This window comes from Lathyrus oleraceus, chromosome 3, assembly GCF_024323335.1.
Source record: "Lathyrus oleraceus cultivar Zhongwan6 chromosome 3, CAAS_Psat_ZW6_1.0, whole genome shotgun sequence".
Lineage (NCBI taxonomy): Eukaryota > Viridiplantae > Streptophyta > Magnoliopsida > Fabales > Fabaceae > Lathyrus > Lathyrus oleraceus.
Genome location: NC_066581.1, coordinates 81,837,669 through 81,849,714, shown reverse-complemented (window position 1 = coordinate 81,849,714; position 12,046 = coordinate 81,837,669). Strand labels below are relative to the sequence as shown.

Sequence of the window (12,046 nt, the reverse complement as noted above, 5' to 3'; positions counted from 1 at the left end):
CTCATCTCTTGCAACAAACCTACAAAGTAGAGGTGATTTTAAATTTAATTGATTTTTTTAATTTTTATATTAATATTAATGTAAATAATTATTCTAAATTAAAATAAAATTAATATGAATAAAATATTAATACATTAATATGAAAAATAAAATTGTGAAATCGAATGCATTCTATCGAGTTACAGATTTGGAGTAAAAAAAATTAGATGATTTGCTTCAAACTAACATTCTCAATGGATCCTTTATTAATGGATCCCACAAAAGAACCCAGTATATTGTAGTCTTAATAAGAGTAAGGAAGAAAGTATTAAAGGATTAATTTAAAATGGATTATCATCCAATGTCACGGAAAGCAAATTACTAGAAACTTTTTAAATTTCAAGAGGCTTTATTTCTAGGGATACTTTTTCTCGGTTGAATTCATCAAAATGATTCATATAATTACTTAAAGCTATATGCAAAAAAATGATTGATAGAGGGGTTCCTATACTCTCCCAACCTGAAGTTTAACTACCATATAACAAATTTCATACCAACAAAAAGAACTCAATGTAGTTAGCATAGTGATAAAGTTAAACAATGCGAATAATAGAAAATCAAGATGAATTCATGATAAACACCAAAACTGAGTCTGATTTTTGCATAAATTATAGGTCTGTCTAGACAACAAATTAAAGATGATAAACTATCAAACAAAACAAGACCATCCAAATACATTCGAAAGAAAATAAAATGACCATCCAAAAACATTCGAAAGAAAATAAATGACTAGTATCCTCCCTTCAAATCATTAACCACATCGTAAGGAATTGGAGTAACAGTTTCCAAAGTAGCTCCTTCAACCTTGAAACCAGGCTTAGGCCCCTCAGGTTTGCGCTTTGTGCTAATAACCTCACCCTTTGCCTTAGCCTCTGCCTTGAGTTTATCATTGTTGATCTTCCTCAAACGAAACTCCTCAGTGCATCTAGAAGGCATAACATGCTCCACACGAACATGAATCCTCTTCCTCAGAATCTTATTCCTAACCTAAACCACACAACAACAACAACAACACATAAACAAGATTCCATAAACCATTACATAAACACTGAAAACTAAAAAAATTGAATTAATCTAACCAGATTTTATAAACCTAATAAACCTAATCGAGAGTTAGAAATACACAATCAGCTAAAAACACCAAGATTTATACCTGTTTGTTAACCTCAACGCCAATGGCGCGTTTGGTGACATTCCAGACACGGCCGGTACGTCCATGGTAGAACTTGTGAGGCATACCTTTGTGAACGGCGCCGTTAACCCTGATATCAACATAATCGCCGATGTGGTAGGTTCTGAGGTAGGTGGCTAGGGCGATTGTACCCTTCTTCCTGAATGGGCGAGAGAAGGAATCTCTGGTGCGAGATCTCAAACCATGACCAGCCGGCATCTTGTCTAGGGTTTCTCTTGCACCTTCTCTGCCTCAGTCTATTATTACAGAAACCAAATCTGAAATGAATATCTTCCTTTTTATTGCTGAACCCTAGGGTTTTCAATTGGGCTTTTCTATTTTGTTTAATGGGCTGGGTTTTTTTCTTCTTCGTGGGGATTCATTACAAAAACTATAATTTTATTTTTATTTTTGACATTAAAATTTGTTTAAAATCTTGTACTAAAAAATGGTTAAAACTCAAAAGATTACATGTATGCTTGTGATACTCCTATTAACAATACAAGTATAATGCCGGATTTATTTGAGTGATAATTAATAATTGATATATTGCATTTGAAATATAAATATGATGAAGAATTAATAAACTTAAGATTTACATAAAAATATATTTTTATATATATAAATAAATAAATTATTGATTAATGAAAAATGCAATATTTATTAAAATTATGCAAAAAGAAAGTATTTTTATTAATTTTATTTATTTTAGTATATCTAATTGTGTAAATGATGTTGAGATTACGGATTTTGATTTTCAAAAGAAAAGAAAGATCAGTAAAAAATTTATGGGTGAACCAAATTTAGTGTGATTTCTCCTTTTTAAATATTAGGACAGAGAGAAAATATATATTAAATTAGATTAAAAAAATTAACTAAATTTTTAGTGAACGAATATTTCATACTTAAATAACTAAAATATATACTTATTTGTATTTAAAATTTATAATGATATTTATTTTTCATAGATAATGATACATGCACGTTTAAAACAAAATTACTATTAGAGGTTAATAAAAAGAAAAAGAAAAGAAATAAATTAAGTTTTCTGAAAGATATGATTATCAAAATGAATCAATTTGCTTTTCTATCGGATAGTAAAATTTAAACACATTTGCATAGTAAAATTCATTAAAATTGAGATGCATCTCATACAGGGCCGATCTTGTGGGTGTGCGAGGTGTGCCTCCGCACAAGGCCTCAAAAATTTGGGATCTCAAATATTAAAAAGAAATTAAATATTCATTATATAGGTTGTTTATTAATTACATGTTTGATGTTTATATATTGACCTGGTGATACTATATTAATATTTTGATAGTCATAACCTGAGTTCGATTCTACCATTCTAAAATCTTGTTCAAAACTAAAATATTATATAATTTAATCTATACAAATTCTAAAACAAAGAGAATAGTCACTATTTTTAAATAATATTTTTTTTTAATATTTTTTTATTAGAATTCAACATGAAAGATTAGATCAGGGCCTCAAAATGTTTTGGGTCGGTCCTGATCTCATATCGTATGATCAAATGCATATGTTTAGATTCAAATGTATCTCATATCCAATGATCAAATGCATGTGTTTAGATTCTAATATCTAAACACACTATCAATAAAGTAATATTCCAATACCTTCCTAATATAATTCGGTCTAGATTTATATTTCATTATGTCATTCGTTAGACTAGTTGACATGCGACTTAATCTATTACTACATATTCTTCATGGTGTAATTAAAATTGGATATCAATCATATATTTGACATATTATTTAATGGTGATATTATTTTTTTAAAGCTTAGAGGTAAAATTCATAAATACTTCCTTTGTCCCAAAATAAATATATTTGAAAATAGAGAAAAAAAATTTAAAATAAAAATATCTTTAATTTATAAAAAAAAGTAATTTGAGAATATATTATTCAAAATTTTCGTGATCATTACTTTATTGAAAAATAATAAACAAGTAATACATATATGACTAACTTTTTCATTTAAGATGTCATTATGGAGAATAGGATGTGCTAAATGTTCAATTATCTTTGGTTTTATCATAGAAAATCGTTGATCAAGTTATCTTAATTATTAATCGAAGACAAATCAAGACCTAATAAACCTTTTGCAATCAACTACGTGTTGAATTGTAATTCCTTGTTTCGAAGCAAGTTGCTCGACAGAGCAAGGAAGTCTCGAACCACCTAGTGTGTTGAGTTGTGTTAGTGTCGAAGTGTCGAACCATGTTTCTTCACACAGGATTTTGACATATGCCTATTTTAGTAGTGTTAGTTATTTTAGGCTTTTATAGTTTTGGACTTTAACTTTAGGTTCAAGTTAATCTAAATCTATAAAAAGAGGGAGTAACCCTTATTTTTGTATGGAGTGAATAGAGTATTCATAACATTGTATTCACAGTATTTTGCAGTTGCAAAGTGAATAAGAAGTTTTCCACAGTTTGTGGACATAGAGAAACTCTGCAGAATTTAATTCTTCTTCTCTTTCATCGTTATTTACTTTACTTTCTTTCTCCATTGTTCTTCTCTTTTCAATCTTGTTCATCAAGATTGATTGAAATTTTCTATAGGTTTTGGTGGATTTCCAACATCTGGTATCAAGAGCTCCGGTTTAATCAATTCGTGGGAAGAAAATCATCATGGCAACGAATCATCCAAACGGGAATTTTCCAGCAAATCTTATGATTCTCAAGAACAACAATTATGAGAATTGGTGCAAGCAGATAAAGATTGTGTTATGTTATCAAGATATTTGGGATCTTGTGAAGGAAGGAGTAACAACGCTTGCAGAAGCCGCGATAGATCAAGAAAAGGCTGCACATAAAAAATTGAAGAAGAAAGATTATAAAGCTCTCTTTATAATCCATCAATGTGTTGATGTAGATAACTTTGAAAAGGTTAGTGATGCAGAGTCAGCGAAAGAAACATGGGAAATTCTGGAGAAATCGTTTGGAGGCGTGGAGAAGGTGAAAGAGGTGAGGTTACAAACTCACAAAAGAACGTATGAATTGCTTCAGATGGAAGACAATGAAAGCATAACTGATTTTTTCACCAAGGTTACAAAACTGGTGAATCAAATCAAGGTATGTGGAGAAGTGTTGACATCAAGACCTGTTGTTGGAAAGATCTTGAGGTCGTTGGCTCAAAAGTTCGACCATGTGGTAGTAGCCATAAAAGAGTCGAAAGATTTGTCAAAACTGACAAAGGAAGAGCTTCAAGGGACGCTTGAATCCCATGAACAAAGAATAGCTGAAAGAGTTGTAGGAAAGTCAAAGAGTGATATGGCTTTGCAGGCTCAATCAACAAAAGAAAGGAAATGCAAAGGTAGCTGGAATGGCAACAAAGGCATAGGAGGTTACAACAATTCGACTGGTTGAAATCAGCAAGAAGGAAACTGGTCGAATCGGAGAAAACCCTGAAACCAAGGCAACCAAAGAGGTGGTGTTGTAGGTAGAGGAAGAGGTGGTGGTCAAAAGCCAAACAAGAGTCACATTCAGTGTTACAATTATCAAAGGTATGATCATTATTCTAGTGATTGTCTAGAAAAGCAGAAGAATCAATAAACTTATACAATTGTCAAAGGTATGGTCACTATTCTAGTGATTGTCCTCAAAGAGCAAGACACATGCCTGCAAGGTTGCAAGAATGTGTGATTACATAAGATGTTATGGTCAATGAAGAAGGTGAGCCGGTACATTATGCTTTCTATGCAGATGTCGAACCTGTCAATCCAGTTGAGGCATTGAAAGATTCAAAGTGGATGAAAGCAATGGACGAAAAGCTGAAGTCAATCGAAGTCAACAACACTTGGTCACTTGTCGAATTGCCCCCAAACATGAAGGCAATCGATGTGAAGTGGGTATACAAGGTGAAGTTGAATCCCAAAGGAGAAGTGACTCGACACAAGGCGAGACTTGTGGCGAAAGGATTTCTTCAGAAAGAAGGAATCAACTTTGATGAAGTTTTTGCACTTGTTGCTAGGATTGAAACAATCAGGTTAGTTGTTGGTCTAGCAAACATGAACAATTGGCAGATGTGTCAGATGGATGTGAAATGTGCATTCTTTAATGGCCCCTTAGAAGAAGAAGTTTATGTTGCACAACCAGCTGGGTTTGTGAAACAAGGTGAAGAAAGAAGGTGTACAGGTTGCATAAAGCCCTGTACGGACTTAAACAAGCTCCAAGAGCTTGGAACAAGAAGATAGATGGATTTCTAAGGGAGAAAGGATTTGTAAAGTGCAAATATGAACATGAAGTATATGTAAGAAGAAGCAAGAGTGAATTGTTTATACTATGCCTTTATGTCGATGACCTGTTGATAATAGGTAGCTGCAAGAAGGAGATTGAAGACTTCAAAGGTGATCTCAACAAGGAATTCGAAATTTCAGATCTGGGTGACATTTCATATTTCCTTAGCATCTAATTCTACAAGAGTGGTAGAGGTTTGATGATGCACCAAAGAAGGTATGCAGGCGAAATACTCAAGAGATTTGAGATGCAAGATTGCAATCCAACTTTGACTCCACCTGAACCCAGATTATAACTGTCGAAAGATTCAGATGAAGATGATGTCGACCCAACCCAATATAGAAGACTTATTGGGTCACTTCGATACCTTTGTAATACAAGGCCTGACTTAGCATACAGTGTAGGTATAGTGAGTAGGTCCATGCAGAAGCCAAAGGTATCACATCTAACAGCGGTGAAGAGGATAATAAGGTATCTGAAAGGAAGTCTTGACTATGGTTGTTGTTCTGTTAGGATGAGGAGAAGAATGGAGGGTTGAGAGAGTAGAGTTGGTTATTTATGGGGGTGTTTTTGAATGGTTGAAGGAGAGTTAAAGACGTTGATGGGAGAGTTTTGTTGCAGGTTCTTTCTTAATGGTTTTTTCTGAAGACTGAAGATTGTTTGAAGGTGGGAATTGTTTCAGGTTTTATGGAGGTTAATAATGCTATGTATGATGTAGTGTTGTTAGAGGTTGCTGCCGACGGTTGGGGATTTGGTTATATATTGTTTATGACATTTTGAAAGGAGAGTTTGTTACAGTTAGATTGTGATTGGAAGTGTGGGTTTAGTTATGTTCTGTTGAGAAGATCTTGTTATTGGCAAAATGGAAGTTGGTTAGAGGTGAAGAATGATGGGGTTAAAGGAGTTTGTTATCACAGTTAGAGTTGGTTTCAATTCAGTTAGAAGGTAGTTTAGTTAGTTATGAAGAGAAATCGGTTTGTTGTTAGGAAATGTAGGGTTGTTATGTTTCACTTTGTTATCAAACGTTCCGGGTGGAATATTATTGAATTATTGTTAGAACAATATGCAGGTTGAAAACATATTGCTTTGTTAGCCAATGGTGAAGAGTTGTCTTATTGATTTTGTTGTGCATTATGCAGGTGAATCATTTGTATTGAGCTAGTCATGTTCATCTTGTGCTGCTGTGAAACTGATGTGCCTTTGCAGGTGAATCAATGTTTGTTAAAACATTATACAAGTGAACCTATTGCATTTTCCATGTTAATGTGTTGCTTGGTTTATTATGATATTGTGTTATATGACAATGCAAGTGATTATGCAAGTTTTATATGGTTTCTACCATGGGCATGTTTTCTTGGACAATGCTTCAAATGGATTTATGTTCTTGAGACTGGCTTGTGCTAATGACTTGGGATGGCTTGAGTTTTTTTTGTAATTTTGTGTTTTTGGATTGGAATTGTATTGTTGGTGTATGGTTGAATGTATTATATGTTATGCTTTGAATGGATTTGGGTTAGTATAATGAAATGTCAGTATTGGAATGAAATTGTTTGTAATTTGAATTTGGTTGAAATAATTGTAATCCGAAATGACAATGAATGTAATGGTTATTTGGAATTTTGAATGTATGAGATATATGTATGCAATTTGAATTAATGGTTTATGGAATTGAATGGAAAGATGGTGTTTGGAATTGAATGGTTTATTTGTACATGAAATGGAAAGCATAATGGTTGTAATGAATCAAGTTTTTTAAAAGTGGAAAATGGCTTAAACAATGCAAAATGGTTTACATATTGTATAAAGTGAACATGGTTCAAAGTCGCTTGAGAATGTGAAAATGGTTCATGTATTATGACTTAGATTAGATGGTTGACTTTGGTCAACTGGTTGACCAAAAGTCAACTTAGGTAAAAATGGTGTAATTCTGTGTAATCTCTTATGGACAATTGAAATTGAATGTTGATCATAATACCCTCAGACCAATTAACTTGTGATATGCCATGAATCAAACTAGATGGACACTAATCAAACAAAAGGCTATGAACATGTGAATCATGAATGAACCTTAATCAATGAATCAGGACCATAAATATTACTTAAGCCAATGAACCATCCATAATGGACCAGATGACCCAAATGAATCCTCAATCTTGAACGCACACACCAAAGATGATAATGCCATAACCAGAAACTAGGGTTTTAGGGACTTGAACTGATCTTGATGATGTTCACAACCAACATCCCTGAATTAGGGTTTCAAGCTATGCTCCATGATAAAGACAACCAAGATGAAAGGTTCACCTCCTATTCAATGCTTTGTGTGATAAAAATCCTTGAATCCATAATTTTGAGCTTTTCAAATGCAAATGGAATTTACATGATATTATGGGTATGTATATGAGATGAATGCTTATCAGGATATGCAAATGATTAGGGTTAGTGACCTAGATGATCATTGTGAAGGGTAGGGTGAATTTTGGGGTATGACAACAGTAAGAAAATATTGGTTTGTTACAATAAATTGTGCCATGAGGGACAAGGTAAAGTTCAAGGATGATACCACTCTAGTTGCTGAAAGGATCGGTGACATATCGATTGGGAAAAGGGATGGTAAACATTCTTTGATAAAGGATGTGTTGTACATTCCTGAAAATCAAGTGTAACCTTTTAATTATTGGAAAATTACTTGATAAGGGTTACAATATTCATTTGGAGAACAAGGTGATACACGTTATGGACGCAAATAGAGTTTTGGTCGTAAAGGCTCATATGTCTCCAAATTGAACTTTCAAAGTTGAATTGAAGGTTATGTAACATGGATGTCTTGCTACAACGGCTAGTAAAGAATAGTGGATATGGAACTATAGGCATGTGCATCTTAATTTCCGATATCTCAACACCTTACAAAAGAACATGATGGTAATGAGGCTACCATTGATCAACATACCGACTGAAATTTATGAAAAATGTGTGCAAGTGAAGCAACATAAGGGAAAATTCAGCAAAGATACAGGTTGTAAAACCAAGTGTCATCTTGTTGTGGTGTATTCGTACGTGTGTGGACCAATGCAAGTTGATTATATTGGTGGCAATAAATATTTTGTCAAATCCATTGATGATCATAGTAGAAAGCTATAAAAGTACCTAATCAAAATAAAAGATGGGGTACTTGAGGTGTTTAAGAAATTCAAGTCCATGGTTGAAAGGTAAAGCAATCACAAAGTTAAAGTTCTCAAAACAAATGGTGGTGGATATGTCTCAAATGATTTTGGGAAGTTTTGTGATTAAGAAGGAATTGTATATGAGGTAGTGTTGCCTTATACGTCACAGCAAAATGGTGTTTTCGAGAGGAATAATCGCTCTATCATGAACATAATAAGGAACATGCTAAAATTAAAATAAATAAAAACTTGTCAAAATAAATTTGGGGAGAAGTCGTCTCCACAACCACTTATTTGCTGAACAGATGCCCCCATAAAGAAGCTGGAAAATGTCACATCGGAAGAGTCCTGGTTAAGATTTAAACAAAATACGAGTCACTTGAGATTGTTTGGCTCGGTGGCATATCAACATATGCTATATCAACTTAGGAAGAAGCTTGATGACAAGGAAAAACATATAATACTTGTAGGGTATCGCTCTACCAGTGGTTACAAGTTATATGATATAGCAAATAGGAGAACCGTGATTAGTAGGGACGTCGATTTCGATGAAATAAAATAAGTGCATCAACCTATAACTGGTCACCAACAGGCTATAATCAGTTACATCAGTGAAAAATTGGTTTCTACAGTGCTTAAAGATGCAGTAATAGCTCTCATTGAAGTCTGAATTGAAGAAACTGTGAGAAGATCAACAAGGAAACTAAGTTTGCCTCTAAGACTCCAAGTTTGTGATATACTCCAAGACAACAAAGTTAATGACGATGGTGACTTCGTCAATTTTTCACTTATGGTCGAATTCGAACCCGTTAAAATGGAGGAGGCTTTCAATGATTCAAAATAGCTTTGTGCTATGAAGGAGGAGCTGGAATCGATTGAGAAGAACACAACTTGGGATCTATTTGATTTAGCTCAAGGGAAAAGTAATATGGGTGAGAGATGGGTGTACAAGGTCAAAGTAAATCCCAAAGGAGAGGTTGTGAGTCACAAAGCTAGTTTGGTAGCTAAGGTATTTTTGCAAAAGGAGTGAATAGACTTTGAGTAAGTATCCACACCAATAGCAAGAATTGAGACCATCTAATTGGTTGTTGGGATTGCAAACAATAACAATTAGTCTGTTTATCAAATGTACGTCAAATTTGCGTTTTTGAACAGGCTGTTGGAATAGGAGGTATATGTGGAGCAATCCCCGAGTTTCATTGTAAAAAACCAAGAATCAAAGTTTTATAGATTGAAGAAGACGTTTTACAATTTCAATCAACGAGCAACCCTAATTGTAACATTTCCATTGCTCTTGTTGAACCAATGTTGCAACTGGCAAAAAATGAGCATGATCAGGATGTCAATCCAACTATGTATTAGAGGTTGATTAGATCTTTACATTGATTGTGCAATACGAGATCAGATTTGACTTTTAGTGTCAAATTTTTGAGCCAATTCATGGAGAGACCGAAGGTGTCTCTCACTTGGAAGCAATCAAGAGGATTCTAATATATGTCAAAGGTTCTATTGGATGCATAATTTTATTTCTCGCAGCGGACAAGGGCAAAAAGTGAAATTTACTTGGATATACCAATTCCTACTGATAGGAAGATAAAGATGATAGAAAATTGACATATGGATACATCTTTATGTCATAGAAACACCAATCTCATGGTGTTCAAAAAAGGAACCAGTAGTGACACTCTCTTATCGTAAGGCCGAGTATATTCCATCTTTGTTGTCTGTGTGTTAAGCCGTATGGTTGGTGAATTTGTTAAAGGAGTTATGCAGTGAAGAAGGCGAGGTTGTAACGCTCATGGTTGATAACGTTTTCACTATAAGTCTTGCCAAGAATCTCGTTGCACGTGGGAGAAACAAACATATTGAGATGAGATTTTACTACTTGAGAGAGCTTGTTAGCGGCGGAAGATTGAGGTTAGGGTATTGTAGAAGTAGACCAAGTGGTCGATTTGTTGACCAAAGGAGGGTTAATTGAAATATTCAAGAGATTGAAGAAACATATGAGCATGGAAGACTTGCAACACGTGAATTAAGGTGTTGTGTTAAGTGAAAAAAAAGTAATTCACGTGCCTATAACCGGTTAATACGAGGCTGTAACCGCTTACATCCCCTTTAAAAAATTAAACTGTTAACACCTTATCTATAATAGGTTACAATAGAAATATAATTATTCAATAACGATTACACTTTATCTATAACTAATTACAACGGTAAGATTTTCTATTTTTTTTTTGTTTGTTACTCAATGTAATTATATATATATATATATATATATATATATATATATAATTTTTTTTTTTTTTTAACTTTTGTCCAATAACCTAAAATTATTCATGCATTACCGGCCATTCCATTTGAAGCTTAATTTTTTCAATAAAGAGTATTGAGTTCTTCATTATCGAGTCAGGGTTTTTTTTTATCAAATGTTATGACATATAATATCTCACCTGAATCGAAGAAGGGACATTTTTAATGCACTACATATATTACTAAAAAACCACGTGAAAATACTAAAATATCCTCAAATTTCAGAGATGCATCTTCAGTCGCACCTCAAGCACACACAAAATATGTCAATTATGAGTGATGTCCTAGGAGTGTGCCTTTTTTTTACCAGGAGATGCAACTATAGTATTTGTCCGTAGATGTATTTTCATAACATTGTGAAACAAAAACATAAGCAAAAAATCAGAAAGTTGTATTTTGACAAAATAAAATTATCATTCATAATATAAAATAAGTAGTACATAAGTCATGTCAACATAAAATTAAACATTACATTTTAATATCCAGGTGGACGCTTCAACATCTTCACAATATCTTTGACCGATCTTGAAATCTTCATTTCCAACTCGATTAGAACTTTTGTTTCAAAACGGAAAAAAGTATTTCACATAGCGATTACATCTGCATTCATCCTGAGCTCATAATTGTTGAACTAAACCTTGCATTTGTTGTTAATTGACGGTGATCGATATTCAAACTTCACAATTTTTCGATTATCTCCGTAAGGTAGGAGATTATGCACTTTGTATTGTAGATCTGAAAAAGAGGTGTACTCATTGATCTTAAACTTTTTCATGGGTGTTGCGCTGGAGAAAGAGACGTTTGCGATATATCAGATGATATTTATTTGTGATATTTGTGACATTTTCTATTTATATGAAATAAAAAATAAGAGCCTGAGTTTATAGAAGTTGTAGACAAATGTGGACCTAAAAAATTATATCATGTATCAATGCTGGTTTCCAAGATACATTTCTGGCACCACCCTATCATCTTATTCTGGAGATACATCTCTGAAACCTCTCATGAACCAGACCGAAAATATAACATGTGTGTTTTGTTTGGCAAATGAGCATATTTTTTTGGCAAATATAAAAAATTATTAAAATATTTGAAAGTGTA

The 12,046-nt window shown here is 33.3% G+C and overlaps 1 protein-coding gene across 1 annotated transcript; it reads right to left on the bottom strand.

The window, feature by feature from the left end:
* Positions 1 to 613: 613 nt before the first annotated feature.
* Positions 614 to 1,501, bottom strand: LOC127125465 (60S ribosomal protein L21-2). Its single transcript, XM_051054243.1, has 2 exons — positions 1,193 to 1,501; positions 614 to 1,026 (listed from the first exon to the last, which is right to left on the bottom strand). The coding sequence occupies exons 1-2, from the start codon at positions 1,427 to 1,429 to the stop codon at positions 769 to 771; spliced, it is 495 nt and encodes a 164-aa protein (XP_050910200.1). The 5' UTR covers positions 1,430 to 1,501; the 3' UTR covers positions 614 to 768.
* Positions 1,502 to 12,046: the final 10,545 nt, after the last annotated feature.